General features: G+C 36.6%; 1 protein-coding gene across 1 annotated transcript; it reads right to left on the bottom strand.

Moving 5' to 3' along the window:
* Positions 1 to 13891: 13891 nt before the first annotated feature.
* On the bottom strand, positions 13892 to 20486 carry LOC118766596 (titin-like; the record flags this gene model as incomplete). The annotated part of the gene is made up of 3 exons (XM_036510170.1): positions 13892 to 14038; positions 14140 to 17056; positions 20428 to 20486. Coding segments are annotated over 3 exons (3123 nt in total), but the record flags the coding sequence as incomplete, so codon positions are not given.
* Between the last annotated feature and the right edge of the window lie 3253 nt (positions 20487 to 23739).

Below are 23739 nucleotides of genomic sequence, written 5' to 3'. Positions count from 1 at the left end.
TTCTTTCTTAACTGCCTTCAGTAGTTTTTCTGTGTTGCTCTGTAAATACTCTACTAGACATTTCCTTTCCATCTGTACACATTCTACTACAGCTATTAATCCTCTTCCACCCTGGTACAGCCGGTTGATTGTTCCCATTAGACATTTTACCACGCAACATTTCTAAAATCTCCTTCTCTATATCATTCAAGTCTTGTGCAGTATTTACTGTCACTTGTCTACTTAGATCGTCTTCATTGGTTACTTTATCAGTATTCTCTGCTACTCTGCGGTTTCCATCTTTTTCATGTTCCTCATCTCTTACCCCTTCCTTACCGCTTTCTGCTATTTCTGTTTCACTCTCATTCTGCTCTTTTTTTTATATGTTTCTCTGAATGTCTTCAGTCTCTACAGTCGTAATCCAGTCGTTCCTACGGATTGCTCTTGCTTGGTCTCTCAGTCGATGGGCTGATGCTTCAAAACCTCTGTTTTCATCCCATATTCACTTCATTCAGTTCGTGAAGCTTCTTTTATTTGGCTGCTGCTACTGCTGCTGCTGTTGTTGTTGTCGTCGTCGTCGTCGTTTTTCTTGTTGCTGTTGTTTAATGTGCACATTTGTTACAATCACTCGCCGAGACACACCCAGCGTCCTAGAGCAAGTGAAGGATAAGAGATGCTACAGTATGACTGAAAACTTGGAAAGGAGAAGTGACAGGGGCAGTAGTGAGATATCTTATGTAATACAGCACAGACATTTAAATTGATAGAGTTTTTCTAAGGATGTGTGCAGTACTTGTCAGCATAATATTTGGTATTTCTCTGAGACATGGTTGTCCTGGGATGTTGTGTACATATTTCTAACATACCTTTCTTCTCATACCTAGGGCACCTACAATAACAAGGACAGTTCTTGCTTTAAGATACCACATCTTTTGTGCTTCAATTTCCAGGTCCTTATATTTACTTAATTTGTCAAATTCATTTACAGGGCATTTATTATTATAACTGTTGTTGCTGTTGTTGTTGTCAACATTTGGTAGTTTTAGAAAATTTCTACTGCATCACCTGCTGCACCGCCGTGTTGCTGGAGTGTGTGCAGAATTGTGTGTTCTTTTCTGTTGTTGGGAGTGTGCAAACTCTTATCGGTATTGTATTGCATCAGTTTTTTTTCTGTTGAGGTGTGGTGCAGTCTTTTGTTGTATTACTGCTTGTATTGTGTGTTGAGTGTGTGTAATGCATTGTTCATTTGCTTGCTGGTGGAATTTTATTTCATTGGGTAAATGCTGTATAGAATGTGATTTGTGTTTGTGGGTTATTTTGTTTAGGTTGTATTATTGAATTGATAGTGTCTTGCGTAGGATGTGAGCTGTTCCTAGTAGAACTATTTTCTGAATAGTGTGGTATATAGCTTCTACGTTTTAGTTTTGGGATATATTAATAATAATAATTATTATTATTATTGTTGTTGTTGTTGTTGTTATTGGATCGTTAGCACGCTGGACAAAATGCTTAGCGGTATTTCGCCCGTCGCTACGTTCTGAGTTCAAATTCCCTTTCGAGGTCGATAAATTAAGTATCAGTTGTTTACAGTGGTCGCTCAAATCGATTGGTCCCCTATCCAAAATTTTCAGGCCTTGTAGAAAGGATTGTTGTTATAAGTAGTAGTAGTAGTAGTAGTAGTAGTAGTAGTAGTAGTAGTAGTAGTAGTAGTAGTAGTAGTAGTAGTAGTAGCAGCAGCAGCACTGTTGTTTTACATTTAATCTGCATGTTTGAAGCAATCACTTGCCGGACACACCCAGCGCCCTGGGACAAGTGAAGGTTAAGAGATGTTGAAATATAATTGAAAGCTTGACGAGGAGGAAGTGGCGAGGGCAGTAGAAAAAATACCTCCATATAATGTAACACAAACATTTAAATTAATAAGGTTTTTCTAAGGATGTGGCCAGTACTTGTCAGCCATAACCTTTTGGATTTCCTTGAGACACAGTTCTCCTGGGATGTTGTCTAGATGTTTGTCATCCCTTTTGTATCACACCCAGGGCATAAACAATGACAGGAACAGTTTTTACTTTAAGATTCCACATTACTATTATTATTATTATTACTATTATTATTATTATTATTATTATTATTATTATTATTATTATTATTATTATTATTATTATTATTATTATTACTATCATCATCATCATTACTATTATTATGTGAGAGAGCAGTGCACGTCATTAAAGTGACACTGGGGTACAAATATATGAAGTCCAGTACACCCATCAAGGCCACCTGTCTGATAAAAGGTACACCAGGCACATGCATCACAACCATATGTGGTGATTTCATATCAAGATAAACAGCGCATGACTTTACAAGCGGGGCCCAGTTAGAATTTTCTTCAGGTGAGTAGCCCATCCCGCTCAAAAGGTCCCTGAATAAGGGATGAAACTGGAGCGCTTGCTCTTCCGTTTTCCGGGGAAGCGACGTGTTCCGCTAGTCAGACGATTCATTTGCTGCCAGCAGCTACTGACTGGAGGACTGGGCATGCTGTGGCTAATGATGCGTAGACATGCGCTGAGGCTGCGACATCTCCAGCACGCCAGACGAAATGTTTTACGGTATTTCGTTTGTCACCACGTTCTAAGTTCTAATTCCAATGAGGTCGACTTTGTCTTTCGTCCTTTTGGGGTGGATAAGTTAAGTACCAGTGAAATAGTGGGGTCGATGTAATCGGCTAGTCTCCTCCAACAAAAAAATTTCCAGGCCTTGTACCTTTAGTAGAAAGGATTATTATTATTTTATATCAGAGACGTAAAGATGATCCTCTGTAGTTCTTGTACGTGTCACAAAAAATATTGAATGTTCATAACTGGAAATACTTTATGATACCAGATACAGTGGATCATGTCTGATCTAAATTTCAGCAACAGCATAATGAATGCTACCATTTACCTTTTTCTGTCATTCTACACTGAAGAAGACTAAGAAGTCTTTTTTTCAGAGAACAATTAAATAATAAAATAAACTAATAGGAATCGAGAATGCTTTCATTTTATTCAATCTATATTATTGAACTGAATCTGTTACATTTGTTATTGATACCTGATTGACCTCAGTGAATTTTGATGCATGTTAATAATTTGAACACTTTTATTGTAGATTCAGGGTGGGGGAGGTTTTTGGTTTTGATAAGGAAATATGTTCGAGTAGACCTTCTGTTCTGTTTAAAGTTCAGCAACTAATATTTTTGCAGACTTCTCGAGATTTCTGGTTAGAAACAGTTCATTCAATATGCCATACTTTCAGAATTCTCATCAGTTTCTTCCACAGATGAGGATAGTTCTGCAAAAGGTGGAAACCTTTTAGCAAGAGGTCTTTCAGATGTACGCAATGGTGAGATGTCTTAGTCTTCAGGTAGTGAAGCCTCGACAAGACGTGGATACAAATCGTTAGATGTGAACCAAGATATAAGAGGTTCAGTCAGTAGTTCATATGTTCCAAAGCATTTTTCTTCTTCGGGTAATACATAAACAGCCTCTCTTTCAATCTCTTTCAGATGCTTCTCCATTGATTGACTCACAAAATTCGATCAAACTGTCATCTTCGGAAATATCTTTTTCCGTGTCTTAATTAGGCCAAAGTTTCATATTCGGGAATATCTTTTTCAGTGTCTTCTCCAGATGACGAAAGCTCAGCAAGGGGTGAAAATAACATTTTAGGGAATCTACTTCTAGGTATGACCAAGGGTGTAATGCCTTCAATTTCAGTTGGTTGATCTCCAATATCTGGAGACAATCTAGCATACACAAGTTCTTTAGGAATCGACCTCACTGGAAATTGTACTGGTGATGGTAAATATCCAGGAAATACCTCATCTGTTAATACCACTCCAGGTCTTTCTATTAGCATTTCTTCCTCAGGTAATGGTAAAGATCCAGGAACAAATTCCACATCAATAGATGGAACCGCTTCATCTGTAAATATCACTCCAGGTTTTTCTATTACTGTATCTGCCTCAGATAATGGTAAAGATCCAGGAACAAATTCCACATCAATAGATGGAACCGCCTCATCTATAAATATCACTCCAGGTCTTTCCATTACTATATCTTCCTCAGATAATGGTAAAGATTCTGGAACAAATTCTATATCAATATATGGAACCGCTTCATCTGTAAATACCACTCCAGGTCTTTCTATTATTATATCTTCCTCAGATGGTGGTAAAGATCCAGGAACAAACTCTATATCAATATTTGGAATCTCTCTTTCCGTAAATACCACTGGTTCATTCACTATACCATATGTCTCTTCTTCAGGTGTCTTCTTCAGGACACCTCTCCATAAATACATTTCAGGATCAATAGAGCTCAGATCTTCTGAATATGAATCATCAACACTATCTGTTGCAGCATTTCCCACAAACGATCGAAACATACTAGCTGTTCCTGCTTTCTTTTAGGTTTTATAAATAAGAAGTGCGCTTGAGATTCTAATCATTGGTCGAAACTTGAGATTTTCTAAGAGGATATGATGAATGAGAAATTTTCAGCCAATCAGATTTAAAAATCGTTTTCCAAAATCGATTCGAAACGGTCGATCAGAAGTTATAAAAGAAATTGCTTCCTGCATTCATGCTCATGCACAAGGGATAATTCTTTCAAAAATTCACTACACTTGTGGAGGAAGATTATGGGTCACGTATGTGTAGCAGTCTTTTCAAAGCCTGATGGGAAAATTTTAAGACAAAAATATTTTTTACTTTAAGACAATATTATGTCAACGAAAATGTACAATTTCAACTTCTATATGGTACATACATACATATATATATATATATATAATATATATATATATATATATATATATATATATATATATAGATATATATATATATTATATATATATATATATATACATATATACATATATATGCACATATATATATATATATGCATATATATGTATGTATGTATATATATGTATGTATATATGTATATATATATATATGTATGTATATATGTATATATATATGCATATATATGTATGTATATATGTATATATATATATATATGTATGTATATGTATATATATGTATGTATATATGTATGTATGTATATATATATATATATATATATATATATATATATATATATATATACACGTAAAAGTAGTAACTATAGTGAGAACTAATGTTTGTCACCACTTCAAAATGATAAAACTCTGAGTTTCGGATGCCGAGGAGGAAATCCACACCACCATCTCTTCAGTTATTTGGCCATCTGAAAAACGCTATGAAAAAAGACTCCTCTAAAAGTTTCTTAGAATATAGTTCCCTTGATGGTATAGGTATATTTTTCATAGAATAATCTATGTAATAGGCGTCCATATATATATAAATCAGTGTATTGGCTTTAGAATAACCCTCTTTAGTCCTTAATTATATGATGTATATATATATATATATATATATATACAAGTGGTTTGACGATTTAGCATCTATTTTCAGTATAGGCCTGGTCTCTTCTATGCCCTTATAACTATTTTATACTATTATAAATCTCTCTATTTATAGGTCTACTTTATATGCTGGCCACTGATAAAATCTTTAACGATTTTATCCTGGCCGCCCCATCGTCTCCGCCTGTAACTGCTCCATCGAACTCATCTCCAGCTATCTTAACCGTGTACTTGCTTCCCTCCCCTCTCACATCCATGACACCAACCATAGTCTTCGTTTGTTCAACTCCTTCTCCTTCCCTCCTGGCCCCTCTAAACTTCTTCACTCTTGACACCAAGAGTCTATACACGGTGATCCCTCATCACGAGGGGCTGCATGCACTCCAACATTTCCTCGACTCAACACCCAACCAGACACATCCACACTCCTTCGTCTGGCCGAACTTGTCCTCTCACTTAACTGCTTCTCGTTCGCGGTGGGAAGCCAAAGCTGAAGACCTACAGCATTAGGCAGACAAAAACGACATGAAAGCTTTATACTCAGGACTTCGAGAGGTATACGGGTCACAGAGAAGGGGCCCAACAAGACTCATATCTATGGACGGCAAAACAGTACTCTAAGAAAAATCGGAGATCCTTGATAGATTTGCCAATCACTTTGACAGCCTGCTTAATATCTCAAAGGCTGTGACCTATACCGCTCTCGGGAAGGCTACACAATAGCTAACCATCAATGTTTAGATGACATTCCTATATTCAAGGAATTCAATGATGCAGTCAAACAAATGATGTGGCATACTCGCTGAAATCTGGAAGCATGGAGGTACGAAGCTCATTTGAAAACTTGTATAGCATTGTGCTCCAGATTTGGTGGGCAGAAACGATTCCAGAAGATTGGACAGACGCAGGTATCATTCCTATCTTCAAACAGTTTGGAGAGGGGACTGTGGAAATTACCGAGGAAAAGCTCTTCTATCAATAGCTGGGAAGATCGAGACTCGTATTCTGTAAAACAGACTGAGTATATCTATTCAAATGTCTTACCTGAGACTCAGTGGGACTTCCGTTGCGGTAGAAGCACTGTGGACATGATATTCTATCTTCGCCAAATTCAGGGAAAATGCATTGAGCAAAACATGCCTATGCAGTGTCCATACACTTCGCAAAGGCTTTCGACACAGTAGCCAGTGATGGACTTTGGGTGGTTCTTACGAAACATGAATGTCCGCGAAGGCTCATCAATTTGGCCAGGTCTCTGCACGAACGAATGAAGGCAGTTGTAGTACAAGATAGCAATACCTCGAGCGAGTTTATGGTGACAAATGAAGTTAGACAAGGGTGCGTACTTGCTCCAGCATTGTTCTCCTTTTATCTCACAGCAGTGTTGAAAGTTGCCTCTGAAGGAGTTGGAAGGAGGAGATTTACATCCAGACGCATCATGATGCTGATCTGTCCAATACTGCACAATATAAAGCAATGAGGCGTGTTACGAAGGCTATAATACGCGAGATGCTGTTTGCTGATGATAGTGCACTGGTTGCTCACAACGCTGAAGATATGCAGAAACTGATAGATAACTTTGCCAGAGCTGCACAACAGTTCAGCCTAGTGATTAACGTCAGAAAAAAACCGAATGCCTAAACCGACCCGTGAAGAACCTAAATGCCCCTGTAGCAGAAGAAAACATCATTATTAGACATGAAAGTGGCCCAGTACAAAGCATTCAAATACCTATTTCTTTACTACCCACAAGGGACTAAACACAGAGGGGACAAACAAGGACTGACAAACGGATTTAGTCGATTACATCGAACCCAGTGCGTAACTGGTACTTAATTTATTGACCCCGAAAGGATGAAAGGCAAAGTCGACCTCGGCGGAATTTGAACTCAGAACGTAACGGCAGGCGAAATACGGCTCCGCATTTCGTCCGGCGTGCTAACGTTCCTGTCAGCTCGCCGCCTTTCAAATACTTAGGCAGCACCACCTCATTGCACGACTGGACTAGGAAATCACATACAGAAGGAGTAAAGCTTGTACTTCATTTGGCAAGCAGCCGGAAGGGCTGAAGGAAAACAGGCATTTCTTTGTATGTCAAATGTAAGGTGCACCAAGCTATAGTGCGTTCGCTCCTGTGGAATGGAGCAGAAACCTGAACAATCTATAAAGCTCAAGTAGACAAGTTGCATGCATGTATGATGAGACAGCTACGACGAATTACGAATACTATTCCCTTTGACAAGATCAGGAAGGGATTCTACGGTGTGCTGGTCTGCCTCCCATAATAGGAATTCTCATTGATAGAAATTTACTTTGGTTGGGTAACGCACGCAGGATGGACAACAAAGCTTTTACGCCCAACTTATGCAAGGGAAAAAGAAATCATGGAAGATCTAGACTGGGATTCAAAGTTACTACAAAAAGGAATATGAAGTGACAGTAATTGACCATAATAAATGGCAAGCCCAAGCGAAAAACCAACCAATATGGAGAAAGCTTATTGAGCCATGCCAAAACTATAGACAGCCATAATCGCGACGACTGACTGCAAATAATATCTAAACATTCAAATGAATTCATATATTTATAGATTTATAGATTTATACAGAATATTAATTTTTATAAAATTATAAGTATAAAATACTTATAATTGGCTTAACTTCCACCTTTTAACCAATAATAAAGGCGCTAAGTCAATATCTTATTAAGCATGCGCACGGTAAATATATATCGATATGCAAGAAGGAGACGTGATGTTGCAATAGAAATAGAGCTCCCATTTGCTGGCTAATTAGTTGAATTCTAATCACGGAAATACTGTATATAATAATCCCAAACACATTGTTTATATTACTCTGTCAGTTTTTTTTTTGCTTTTTTTTACTTGAAAATTTATTTGCATTTAATAATCTCTCTCTATATATATAAACGGCAAAATGTCTGTGTGTGTATCCTTTATACAAATCCACAATTTTTCAGTTAGAGGGCTCTTTCTATGGTCATTCAAAACCGTCCAAGGGTGGTCGTGCACATCTTTACATTTCCCCAGTCACCCCGCAAAGCCATTAAAAAAATCAATAGAAGTGACTTTTTTGTGAATTTTCTATCCAAAACCCAATCAAAATGCCCGAAACTTGATACACCAATTGAATGCCAGCTAGCTGTATGTGATTGGTCGGAAGATTTGGACAGCACTCGCGTGTATGTGCGCACGCAGCTGTATATGCATGCACAAGCACTATAAAAGAAAGGCAATATATATATACAATATGTGCGTGTATGTGTGTGTATGTATGTGTGTATGTATGCAAGTATGTATGTATGTATGTATGTATGTATGTATGTATGTATGTATGTATGTATGTTCTTGTCAGGTCTCTTATGAGGTTCTAATAAGAGCTACTGGTAAGATGGAATCCAGTACAACCTGTTGCATGGTCGGGTTGTCGACGACTAAACTGGCACTCCCAACAGGCTACCCTGGTAGATTAAAATCAAGACCTGTTGAAAGGTCGGATGACCCTAGTGCAGGCTCAACGGCTGCCCAGCAATAGCACGGGTACGCAGAAATTCCGAGATGGTGTCCGGCGTGCTGAAAGATCACTGGGAGTGAGGCACCCCTCAGTTTCTGTTGAAGCATGTCTCTAGGAGAAGGCCACTCTGATATAAAACTAGATATGCAGGGAATGGCATTGGACATTTTAGGGATCTTTGGTTTGTGCTTGAGATCATGGCGCTCCCACATCCCTGAGCCTGCGACACATATTGGCACCAGACATCTCACTCTGGCTTGTCTCTGGATAATGTCAATACAGTGGAGAAGGTATATGAGGTGTCGTGCAAGCTTTATTGGACCTGAAACTGCGCACAGGCATTGCTGACCTCTGCTCGATATGTGGTGCTTCCCCTTCCCTATATATATTTATTTCATTTTCAGTATATATGTACCTTTATTTTTAGTATATATTTAATTTCATTTTCAGTATATATGTACCTTTATTTTTAGTATATATTTAATTTCATTTTCAGTATATATGCACCTTTATTTTTAGTATATATTTAATTTCATTTTCAGTATATATGTACCTTTATTTTTAGTATATATTTAATTTCATTTTCAGTATATATGTACCTTTATTTTTAGTATATATTTAATTTCATTTTCAGTATATATGTACCTTTATTTCTAGTATATATTTAATTTCATTTTCAGTATATATGTACCTTTATTTCTAGTATATATTTAATTTCATTTTCAGTATATATGTACCTTTATTTTTAGTATATATTTAATTTCATTTTCAGTATATATGTACCTTTATTTTTAGTATATATTTAATTTCATTTTCAGTATATATGCACCTTTATTTTTAGTATATATTTAATTTCATTTTCAGTATATATGTACCTTTATTTTTAGTATATTTAATTTCATTTTCAGTATATATGTACCTTTATTTTTAGTATATATTTAATTTCATTTTCAGTATATATGTACCTTTATTTTTAGTATATATTTAATTTCATTTTCAGTATATATGTACCTTTATTTCTAGTATATATTTAATTTCATTTTCAGTATATATGTACCTTTATTTCTAGTATATATTTATTTCATTTTCAGTATATTGTACCTTTATTTTTAGTATATATTTAATTTCATTTTCAGTATATATGTACTTTATTTTTAGTATATATTTAATTTCATTTTCAGTATATATGCACCTTTATTTTTAGTATATATTTAATTTCATTTTCAGTATATATGTACCTTTATTTTTAGTATATATTTAATTTCATTTTCAGTATATATGTACCTTTATTTCTAGTATATATTTAATTTCATTTTCAGTATATATGTACCTTTATTTCTAGTATATATTTAATTTCATTTTCAGTATATATGTACCTTTATTTCTAGTATATATTTAATTTCATTGTCAGTATATATGTACCTTTATTTTTAGTATATATTTAATTTCATTTTCAGTATATATGTACCTTTATTTCTAGTATATATTTAATTTCATTTTCAGTATATATGTACCTTTATTTTTAGTATATATTTAATTTCATTTTCAGTATATATGTACCTTTATTTCTAGTATATATTTAATTTCATTTTCAGTATATATGTACCTTTATTTTTAGTATATATTTAATTTCATTTTCAGTATATATGTACCTTTATTCTAGTATATATTTAATTTCATTGTCAGTATATATGTACCTTTATTTTTAGTATATATTTAATTTCATTTTCAGTATATATGTACCTTTATTTCTAGTATATATTAATTTCATTTTCAGTATATATGTACCTTTATTTTTAGTATATATTTAATTTCATTTTCAGTATATATGTACCTTTATTTCTAGTATATATTTAATTTCATTTTCAGTATATATGTACCTTTATTTTTAGTATATATTTAATTTCATTTTCAGTATATATGTACCTTTATTTCTAGTATATATTTAATTTCATTTTCAGTATATATGTACCTTTATTTTTAGTATATATTTAATTTCATTTTCAGTATATATGTACCTTTATTTCTAGTATATATTTAATTTCATTTTCAGTATATATGTACCTTTATTTTTAGTATATATTTAATTTCATTTTCAGTATATATGTACCTTTATTTCTAGTATATATTTAATTTCATTGTCAGTATATATGTACCTTTTTTTTAGTATATATTTAATTTCATTTTCAGTATATATGTACCTTTATTTTTAGTATATATTTAATTTCATTTTCAGTATATATGTACCTTTATTTTTAGTATATATTTAATTTCATTTTCAGTATATATGTACCTTTATTTCTAGTATATATTTAATTTCATTTTCAGTATATATGTACCTTTATTTTTAGTATATATTTAATTTCATTTTCAGTATATATGTACCTTTATTCTAGTATATATTTAATTTCATTGTCAGTATATATGTACCTTTATTTTTAGTATATATTTAATTTCATTTTCAGTATATATGTACCTTTATTTCTAGTATATATTAATTTCATTTTCAGTATATATGTACCTTTATTTTTAGTATATATTTAATTTCATTTTCAGTATATATGTACCTTTATTTCTAGTATATATTTAATTTCATTTTCAGTATATATGTACCTTTATTTTTAGTATATATTTAATTTCATTTTCAGTATATATGTACCTTTATTTCTAGTATATATTTAATTTCATTTTCAGTATATATGTACCTTTATTTTTAGTATATATTTAATTTAATTTTCAGTATATATGTACCTTTATTTCTAGTATATATTTAATTTCATTTTCAGTATATATGTACCTTTATTTTTAGTATATATGTTAAATTTACAAACTCAGCCACAAATAACATAGCTAAGATTATTGAAGTAAAGGAATTAGCCAGCCCGTATTATGATGGTAATAATAAACAATCTAGGGTCAAATGTAATATATAACATCTTTTATAGGTAGTAGACAGAACGTGAACCTCTCGAATGAAAATTGATTATTAGATGAATTATCGTGAAACATTCGTTAATCTCCGAGACTGCACTTTAGATGATGGTAGAGCAATATTCCGTCGGTGTGAACTGATAGAATTTAAAGTAATATGTCGAGTTGTATATAGAGTAATTGATATAGGCAGTGTAATGAGATGATATGTAGAACCACTATTTCATCATGATGGACTAATTAAGTGTTAACGTCTAATCAATTGTGAAAAACAAAGTGAGACAAGTGAAATAAAATATCTGTATTTAACTGAAGAACGATAATGAAGAAATATTATAATTGAATTCTCTAAGAAGATGTTGAAGATCTTGATTCCATTATACTTTTAACACTTTATTTCTCTTCTCTGACTAATACAGTTTAGTGTTGAATGTTAAAAAAAGAAAAACTCAAAGAAAACGTAATACCGGAAGTAGAATTTGATACCGCTTATACTTCAAGTATATATCTTTGTTCGAAATTCATTTCCATCTTTAACGCTTGGTTTTCTTCTTTTATTTTCCCTTTCTTCAGACAAATGAATAGATTCTTCGATTCTTCTTTTCAATTTTAGGCTTACTAAGAAAACCATTTATTTTAGAGCATTCTTCTGGTACTTTCCTGACATGTACGAAATATGTATAGAAAATTATGCAACACCCTTTCATTCCTCTTTAAGACTGCTCACAGTTATGTCTGTAATATTTTAGAACATTTTTGCAATCCACATTTGACTATTAAAAGGTTCGTGCGATGCTTTTAGGTTCTCGGTAATTTCAAGTTGTGATAGTCCAACAGAGAGTCATTTCGAAAATGTTGATAACACGCCATTATAGAGAAACGCTGAGAATGTGAAGATAAAAATAAATATTTAGAAGATCGTGGCTGGAATACCTTTCATCGTAGGTCTGATCTATCAGAGTAGGCGTAAGTTTAAATAACAATAACAACGATTTAAACAATATGTCCTGCTGCTTCTACAGCTGCTGTTGCTGCTACCACTATTACAACCACATATCCACACAAGATTATAGACATTCCCAGTACATTGGATGGCACACTAGTGGCTTAACTGCAACAATTATTCATTTTCACCTGGCCGAATTCGAAGATCTGGTGATGGTGGAGAGCTGTCAGATTCGCTTGCAAAAATCGTTGCCAGGCTTTTTCTACTAGGACGAGTCCATCTCAAAGTTGATTCATACTCTAGTGGAGGCATTTGTGCTCTAATTGGTGAAGGTCTTGGTATTCTAGGATTTTGCACAGTAAGCCGTCGAACTCTAGGCTTTCGAACTCTAACCGGTAGAGACGGATCACTGCCTGAAGAAGGCTCTGGTTCTCTAACTGTTGAAGGCTTTGGCACTCTAGGCCTCGAAACTCTCGGCTTTCGTACTCTGGGCATTGGTACTATATCCGGTGAAGGCTCTGGTAAAATAACTGGTGAAAGCTCTGCTTCCCTAACTGGTGAAGGCTTTGGCACTCTAGGCCTCGAAACTCTCGGCTTTCGTACTCTAGACATTAATACTATATCCGGTGAAGGCTCTGGTAAAATAACTGGTGAAATCCCTGGTTCTCTAACTGGTGAAGGCTTCGGTACTCTAGGCCTCGAAACTCTCGGCTTTCGTACTCTAGGCATTGGTACTATATCCGGTGAAGACTCTGGTAAAATAACTGGTGAAATCCCTGGTTCTCTAACTGGTGAAGGCTTCGGTACTCTAGGCCTCGAAACTCTCGGCTTTCGTACTCTAGGCATTGGTACTATATCCAGTGAAGACTCTGGTAAAATAACTGGTGAAATCCCTGGTTCTCTAAATGGTGAAGGCTTCGGTACTCTCGGCCTTGGTACTCTGATTTTTCGTACTCTAGCCGTTGTAGGCTCTGGTGCTCTAACTAGTGAAAGCTCTGGGGGTCTATCTAGTAAAAGCTCTGGTTCTCTAGCTGGTGAAACCTCGTGTACTCTAGACTCTGGGGATCCAAGTTGTAAAAGCAAATGTAATGTATCTGGTGAAACGCTGCGTATTCTCGGCCTTCCTACTTTCGGCTTTGGTACTCTCGGCCTTGTTACTCTTGGCATTCGTACTCGAACCGGTGCAGGTTCTGCTTCTCTAACTAGTGAAAGTTCCGGTTCTCTAACTGGTGAAAGCTCTGGTTCTCTAACCGGTGAAACCTCGCGTACTCTAGACTTTGGTACTCTCGGCTTTGTTACTCTTGGCTTTCGTACTCTAACCGGTGCAGGCTCTGGTTTTCTAACTGGTGAAGGTTCCAGTTCTCTAACTGGTGAAAGCTCTGGTTCTCTAGCCGGTGAAACCTCGCGTACTCTAGACTTTGGTACTCTAGGCTTTGTTACTCTTGGCTTTCGTACTCTTACCGGTGCAGGCTCTGGTCCTCTAACTGGTGATGGCTCTGGTTCTCTAACTGGTGAAGGCTTTGGAACTCTAGGCTTTGGTACTCTCGGCTTTCGTACTCTAGCCGTTGTAGGTTCTGGTTCTCTAACTGGTGATAACTCTGGTACTCTAACCGGTGAAGGCTTTGGAACTCTAGGCTTTGGTACTCTCGGCTTTCGTACTCTGGCCGTTGTAGGTTCTGGTTCTCTAACTGGTGATAGCTCTGGTACTCTAACCGGTGAAGACTTTGGAACTCTAGGCTTTGGTACTCTCGGCTTTCGTACTCTAGCCGTTGTAGGTTCTGGCCCTTTAGTCTTTGGTACTTTTGGCTTTGTCACTCTAGGCTTTCGTACTCTAACCGGTGAAGTCTCTTTTTCTCCAACTTCCGGCTTAGCTAAGTTCGATTGAAGGCGATCTTCCGCATGCATCCTTTCATGCAGATTCTTTACAGCTAAGTAAATTCCACGGGTATCTTCTTCTTCAGGAAGCTCTGCATTTGGATCTTCCCCAATCGATAATTTATAGGCAATAAATGAACGTAACTTGCTAAACAGTTGTTTCACACCTAAATCTAAAGGACTTGGTTTTGTTATTTGAGATGCAAACACTGCGTTTTCAGAATCTCCCTCAATCGATGATAGATCTGCAATTGCTTGTAATACCCTTTCGGTATTTTGCTTAGATTCTTCCGGAATGCTTGTAATATATTCCTCCTCTGGAAACTCTTCCCAACTCTCATAATGGCTCGAACCTTCATCTTTAGCATCCTCTTCTTGAAATTCATCTGAAATAGGTGGTAGAGCAAAAATATCACGCAAAACGCTTTCAGAATCTTTTTCTTCGTATGCTTCTAAAATATTTGGAATATTCTCTGGGAACACCCCAGGAACTATACTTTCAGAATCTTCGTATGGTACGTTTACACTAGGTTCTGACAAAATTAAAGAAATGTCAGATATTTTGCTGAAAGGTGATAGTGACTGATCTATAAGGTCATCTGATAACAAACTGGGTTCCTCGGAACTGACTGGTGATACACTAGCATCAGTGGAAGTGCGTAATAATATTTCTTGTGGCTGTCGGTAACGTGGTGACATTTGAGATTTGGGGGGGATGCTAGCACGAGTGGCAGGACGGTAAGGGTCTGAAAACTCTGATATTTTAACGATTGGTAATGTGCGAGAAAGAGGATAATCAGGGGTTATGCGTAAAGGACTGCGTTGTAGTGCTGGTAATGTTTCGGACAGATATTTGTGATGCCTTTGTGGCGAAATTCTATCGTCTGTCTTTTCAGTTTGTGTTTCAATAACGCTCCTCATTTCATCCAGTCTATCGATCTCTTCTTCAGTAACGCTTCTCATTCCATCCAGTCTTTCGAGTTCTTCTTCAGTAAAACCCCTAATTTCATCCAGTCTTTCAATTTCTGTTCCAATAGCGTTCCTAATTTCATCCAGTCTATCGATCTCTTCTTCAGTAACGCTCCTCTTTTCATCCAGTCCATCGATCTCTTCAGTAACGCTTCTCATTTCATCCAGTCCATCGATCACTTCTTCAGTAACGCTTCTTTTTTCATCCGCTCTTTCGATCTCTTCTTCAGTAGCACCCCTCATTTCATCCAATCTGTAGGTTTCTTTCCCAATGGCGCTCCTAATTTCATCCAGTTTATCGATCTCTTCTTCAGTAGCGTTCCTAATTTCATCCAGTCTATCGATCTCTTCTTCAGCAGCACTCCTCATTTCATCCAATCTATCAATCTCTTCTTCAGTAACACTCCTTTTTTCATCCAGTATATCGATCTCTTTTTCAATAACGCTCCTCATTTCATCAAGTCTATCTATCTCTTCTTCAATAACGCTTTCGTTTTCATCATACTTAACTGGTGAGAGGCTAGCTGTATCTCCTGGTGGAGGTTCTCCAGGCCTTGAAGGAGTTACGTCTCGAAATAATTCGTCAATTGCAGGAGATACATTTATTAAGTCTAGGTGAGGTTCTTGGTAAACATATGAAATATCTGATAGTCTACGAGGTGTTAAAGAATCATGGACTATACTGGGTTCATGTGAACGCCTCCTCTTTCGTCGCCCACTGGGAATTTCATCATCACTAAGAAGCATCTGGGACCAACTTAGGTCAACGGAGGGAAACTTGTAAGATGAGTCCTGCTTTCGCAGAATATTTTCCCAGGGTATAGGGCCAACGGGAGTTAATGGTTTTTGTTTCGAAATTCTATCAGGGTGTGTTTCAATCAATTCGTCGATTTCCTTTTCCTGTGGAAATTCTATTTGAGACAAAGCCGTAGTGTCCGCAACTTCGGGCCATTTTGCTGCACCGTTTGTTACACGTTGAGGACGTGAAGATAAACGTGCAAGTCTCTCTCTATATTTTGTGGGCGTATCTATCGCGTGGGAAGGCCATAAAGTTCTTTCATCTGAAATATTTTCATCACGCTTAACTGATGACACTCTGTCACTCGCTGTAGCTCCTGGTGGAGTTACTCCAGACCTTGATAGAGATGATATTCTTGCGTCACCCTGTTGGAGATTTCTTTGCCTATCATCCTCAAATTCGGGCCGTTTTGCTTCATCATAAGTTAGATGTGGATGAAGTTGTGACAAGCTCTCAGTTCTCTTTCTACTTTTTTGGGGCGTAGACGATGCTAAAGGCAATAACTGTCCTTCATATAACTGTCTTTCATCTAGAATACTGTCATCATTAAAACCTACCCGACTTAAGTTCATTCTTTGAGTAACATTAATATCAATGAGGATGCACGGTTAATATGTTTTATGAATGTTCACCACACAGTTGATTTTGTATTGAGCGTTTGTAGATGTCCTCTCAAAGCCTATTGTGAATATGTTAAGATAAAAATATATTTTAGTTTAATATGACTGGATATAAAATGTTTTATAGTTGTCATACAACATATCAACTCATCACTATGCGTTCGGTATTTCATACATATAGTAGATTGATGTAACTAACACGTTTATACTTAGACACATACACAAACACATAAGCAGAATACGGACGCCATACGCATATCCACACATATACTGTAGACACACACACACACCTGCACACATATACATGTGCATGAAAGCACACATACATGCATGAGGACACTCGATCCCACATATATACACTTAGATAGACACGCAATACAGAAAGGAACTTAGTCTGGTGATCTCACATTTTTCATCTCACTCACTGGAGTATCCTTGCCGTCAGAAATGACGGAATGAAATGATACGGAAAATAAAAATAAAATTGAAAGATTACAACCTTTATCTTAGCAATTGCTTCGACAACGCGTTTCTAGTGAAGACCCTACCACCAATGAGTTCGCCTTGTTTTGGATGGTCTTTTATTAAGATTTTAATATTCCTGTTTCTACTTCTACTCAATGCGACATAAAGTTGTCCATGGCTGAATACTGGTAACGGTAAGATGGTACCAACATCATTAAAGCTCCGTCCTCCTGATTTGTTTATAGTCATTGCAAATGCTGGGATAACAGGAAACTGTCGTCTACTCATGCTAAAGGGAAATTGATGCACAGAATAAAGGCCTTCTCTCCTTTATTACTCCCGTTGAGTATTTTTCCATGAATGAAAAAAATCATTGATGGACAGCACTAAGATCCGGGTCCCATTGAATAAACCATTGATTGGGTTCAACTAAAATTGTAAGTGAAATGATAACAAGCACTGTAAATACTGTAAACACACACACGCACGCACACACATGCACACACATACACACACACACACAATGGAACCGAAATATTAGAGCAAATGATTTTCGTAGAATGTAAACAAAATAGTTCCCCTTTGAATTTATTCTTGTCAGTGTTCCTCTAAGCCTATTTCATAGGGATGCCTCTGCGGGCATATATAATGTAGTGGGATGTGCCGGATATGGTAGTATCAACAGTTTCTTACTAATGATGATCTAACAATGTTATTATTTATTTCAAGAAGAGACTTTTCCCATTTGTCTTATTTGGAATAAAGAATACATATTTGATTGTTAACTTTGTTATATTTCCTTCATTACAACATATACATACACACCACACACACACACACACACACACACACACACACACACATATATATATATATATATATATATATATATATATATATATATATATATTATATATATATATATATAGTTAATCCAAACATGAAAACAAAGAGAAAACACAACGTGAGGACGTGGAACAAGTATAGTGTTATTGGACGCTCAGGAAAGAAGGAAAGAAGGAGAATTTAATGTTTCGAGCGGAGCTCTTCGTCAAAAACATAGGAAAAGGAAAGATCCAAGAAAGGGAAGACGGAGGAAAAAAATCGCCAATGGCACACACGCGGTCATATATATATATATATATATATATACATATATATATATATATATACATGCATACATACATACATACATGCATACATACATACATACATACATACATACATACATACATACATACATACATACATACATACATACATACATACATACATACATACATACATGCATACATACATACATATATAAATATAAATATATGTATACAATGACAAAAATATAAACACACTCACGAACTACATTTGTATCGCAGCAATTTACACTCACTTTACCGCAATGACGTGTGGTGAATGCGACGCTCTCCTACCACTTCCTCTATCTCATTGCTATTGCTTTCTCTCACACCCTGTCAGTCATAGCTATTACTCTCACTACTTCTCCTTCACTGAATTACTATTTTCTTTCCTCTCCCTTCACTTATACTACATCTTTCTTTCACTCCCTCCTACTGCGTGATTTTGGACAAATGTATAAAAACACTACGCTCATTATTATATTAAGAGATGTCGATACATTCGAAATGGTTTTATTCAAGATTATCCTTTGAGAAAAAAAAAATTCCAAAGAGATCGTTCTTGCGACTTGTTCCGAAGACATAAATACTTCTATAAGTTCATCTAATGTGTGTGTGTGTGTGTATTTGTGTTTGTGTGTGTATGTTTGCGTGCGCGCGTGTGTGAACTTATATTACTGACTATTGAGTACAGACAGTAACCCTGGTGAGGTCCTATAATGGACAAATCTCTCTGTATATTTGTAGAATTGGATATGGAGAAAACTTAGTATGCAATATACCAATATCTAGTACACAATATACCAAAATGTTCTTAGTTATAATTTTGCGGAAACTAGAACCCTTATGAGACCATAACAACTTTTTGTACAATCCTTAGAAAGTAAAGACACTAAACATTCAAAAAATCAGAGTATGCTAGGACACCCAGGTGACGTCTTTTAAGATAAACTAGTCATAACCCGTCACTGCGCTGCCAGGTTACGATTTAACCAAGATGAAACAGATCTTCCAACAGAAGCTTACTACGTGTCAAATAATTTAAAGATGCCTAAATTTTACACATCGTTTATGTGATTAGAAAATATTTCGTTGTGTTGGGTGTTTTTTAAACTTTCCTTCCTATTGAATAATATTTCTATCTCAGCATAACCACATCACCATTCGCTGTATTGGTATTTCATCAGTTGAAGGCGGCGAGCTGGCAGAAACGTTAGCACGACGGGCGAAATGCGTAGCCGTATTTCGTCTGTCGTTGTTCTGAGTTCAAATTCCGCCGAGGTCGACTTTGCCTTTCATCCTTTCGGGGTCGATAAATTAAGTACCAGTTACGCACTGGGGTCGATGTAATCGACTTAATCCGTTTGTCTGTCCTTGTTTGTCCCCTCTGTGTTTAGCCCCTTGTGGGTAGTAAAGAAATAGGTATTTCATCAGTTGACTCACCAATTATACTACAAACAAAACGTCTTGTTTAGCACTAGATTAGCCGTGAGTCAGTAATCTTATGATCATCGGCACTCTAGCCGTGACCATCTCGTCTTTTGTTATGGGTGTAATTCACCTAGAACTATCTGTCAAATGTATTCTTTGTTTTAATTTGTCTGGTGGACTTTGCGGAAGATTTGAATATTATTTCTGATAAATTAACTGCACATTGGTAAAAAAAAAATATACATTGTCGTGGTATTCTAGCGCTACTAGAGGAGGAGAAATCATGCTGCCTAACAAACATGATGGAGAAGAAGAAGAAGAAGAAGAAGAAGAAGAAGAAGAAGAAGAAGAAGAAGAAGAAAAAGAAGAAGAAGGAGGAGGAGGAGGAGGGGGAGAAGAAGAAGAAGAAGGAGAAGAAGAAGAAGAAGAAGAAGAAGAAGAAAGGAGGAAGGAGGAGGAGGAGGGGGGACAAGAAGGAGAAGGACGACAAGAAGGAGGAGGACGACAAGAAGGAGAAGGAGGACAAGAAGGAGGAGGGCGACAAGAAGGAGGAGGACGACAAGAAGGAGAAGGACGACAAGAAGGAGAAGGAGGACAAGAAGGAGGAGGTGGAGTGCCACGACATCGATGCCTAGAAATACCAACGAAATCTCCCTCTCATCGTACCTTACCGTCTTAAAATTAGTTCAGACAATGTAGCCTCTGATATCAAAAAAGAGAAAAGAGAAAAGCCTGGGAGGTCATAGTCGGAACGGTGTTTTCATCATAGATTTGTTTGAAGAAGACTGCTGAACACCATTACATGGTCAATTCAGTCTTCTCTTATTGTATCATTAATACTCTGATATAGACCTGTCACACAACATTCTGTTATATAGATATATAAATAAATCAATAGGGATAATTTATACTTTCAATTTATTGAATCTGAATTATTATTGAACGTGATTTATTGTAGTGGTTATCGATATCTGATCGACCACCGTTAATTTCAATATATTTGTAAAATAATTCGAATAACTTTATGTTTGTGTATTTCACTTATTTTGCTTTTTTTTTAGTTTTAATAATATTCTTGGAAGTCTCTAGGAAACTTTTCTATACTCAACGTTCTCGAACGACGAGTTCCTTGTGGTCTTGGAAGTCTCATACTATGAATTGGGCATGCGTGACGTGTACCTTCTAAGGAAGTTCTTGAACTCACTGTACCTCGAGGAGCCTTGAATGATAACCTTGGCTCAGTACCTTGGCTAAGATGACTGATATATCTGATTTTAGACCCCACTGGTCGTGCCTCGTTCCATGTACGGCGCTCTGCTGCAGATAGCTTCGGTCTTGCTTCATAATTCAAACGTGAAGAATAAAGACGATCTGAATGAAGTTTCCCAGTCCTTTTTTCTCCTCTATTACTAAGTTCCGCCACATTGTAAAGTGGAGCTGCGGTTGATGCTACTCTATTAAGATCTGGAATTGAAACTCGCGGGTAAGTTCTCTCTGATCTAGAACGCATTTCCATCAGATCTTGAAGTTGTCTATTTGCCGCCTCTCTGATAGCTTCCAATTCTCTGGAAGATAATCTATTAAGATCTGGAATTGAAACTCGCGGATAAGTTCTCTGTGATCTAGAACGTATTTCCATCAGATCTTGAAGTTGTCTATTTGCCGCCTCTCTGACAACTTCAAATTCTCTGGGAGCTTCTCTATTAAGATCTGGAACTGAAATTCGCGGGTAAGTTCTCTGTGATCTAGAACGCATTTCCATCAGATCTTGAAGTTGTCTATTTGCCGCCTCTCTGATAGCTTCCAATTCACTGGAAGATAATCTATTAAGATCTGGAATTGAAACTCGCGGATAAGTTCTCTGTGATCTAGAACGTATTTCCATCAGATCTTGAAGTTGTTTATTTGCCGCCTCTCTGACAGCTTCAAATTCTCTGGGAGCTTCTCTATTAAGATCTGGAACTGAAACTCGCGGGTAAGTTCTCCGTGATCTAGAACGCATTTCCATCAGATCTTGAAGTTGTCTATTTGCCGCCTCTCTGACAGCTTCCAATTCTCTGGAAGCTGCCGCCTCTCTGATAGCAAGTTCATCAAAACGTTCTGGAACTACGTATGGCTCTTGTGAATCCTTTATCCTTTCCATATAATGGTCTAGTGTATCTACTCTGTCATTATATTCATCAATACGATCCATCAAACATTGATGTCGCTGTTGTATTTCATCCTGTATTATTTTGGTAGGGCTTGGTATTTTCTTGCCTGAATCCTGTGGACTGCTTGGTAGTGGTTCTATGTCTGCCTGTAGGCTGCTTGGTACTATATCTATAGTTACCGATGGTTTTCTGCCATAGACTATCTCAAAGACTTTATCGATTCCTGCAGACCTTATCCTTTCGAGAGCTGCTCTTTGTGCTTCCTCAGGGCTTAGTACTGTTTCCTTGGCTGAGGCCTTCGCACGTTGGTTTTCGATTTCTAAATCCCTCATTCTTTTCTCGGCTTGTCTTTTTACTGCCTCTGCAGCCCTTATCTTTTCCAGAGCTGCCATTTGTGCCTCCCTAGCGCTTGGTATTGTTCTCTTGCCAGAAACCTTCGCACGGTGTTTTTCGATTGCTAAATCTCTCATACTTTTGACAGCTTGTCTTTGTGCCGCCTGTCTTAAATCATATTCTTTACTAGGTCTTGGAAGTTGGTATGGCTCTTGTAAAGTATTCCATCTTCTTGTTTGCATACCGCTTCGCATTGCTTTCGTGACAGGTGATGCTTTATATATTCGATGAGGAAGCTCTGCAAAAGTTACAGTCTTCACACGACGTCTACGAGGTAAGAGTTCTTTTCTTACGGGTATTCTTGAAGGCATAGCACCAAATAAGCGTCCTGTTCGAGCGGGTTTTGTTGAGAGTAACACACCTCTTTTAAGTAAGCGTTTTGTTCTTATGGGTATTCGTGAAGGCATCGTATAGCTTTTAGGCAAGTATTCTTTTCTTAGAGGTACACTTGAAGGCATCGTATATCTTTTAGGTAAGTATTCTGTTCTCAGGGGTATTCTTGAAGACATAGCACCTCTTTTGCGTAAGCGTTCTATTCTAGCGGGTATTTTTGGAGGCATCGCACGGCTTTTAAGCAGGCGTTCTGTTCTTCTGGGTATTCTTGAAGGCATCGTATCTACGGGTATTCGTGAAGACGTCGTGTGACGGTTAAAGGGAAGGTTTTTTATTCTTACGGGTAGTCTTGAACGTTTAAGCATCGTTTGACCTGCAGGATATGCCTTCAATTCCGGATAGGTGGGTGGTACAACAGTGAATGCTACGCTTTCTGCTCCGTCTGCTTTATCCTTTTCTAGATTAGCCCAAAGTTCATCCATTCTCATATAATGGACTGGACTTCGTGGTTCTGACCAACTTGTAGAGTAACTTGATATATCTTCTTGACCAGTGCTTGGAACTTTTATTGTGCTTCTTTGCTGCGCTCTAGGTAAGATCAAACAACTCCATCCTTCTCTTGCAGATGGAAACTTGTAAAATTTTTCCTCTTCTGTAAATGATGTCATTGGTGTTGTTGGATGTCTTTGATAGCTACGGGGATTTCTGTCAGTCCTCGTTTGAGGTCG

This window comes from Octopus sinensis, linkage group LG16, assembly GCF_006345805.1.
Source record: "Octopus sinensis linkage group LG16, ASM634580v1, whole genome shotgun sequence".
Lineage (NCBI taxonomy): Eukaryota > Metazoa > Mollusca > Cephalopoda > Octopoda > Octopodidae > Octopus > Octopus sinensis.
This window is presented reverse-complemented; position numbering and strand designations above follow the sequence as displayed.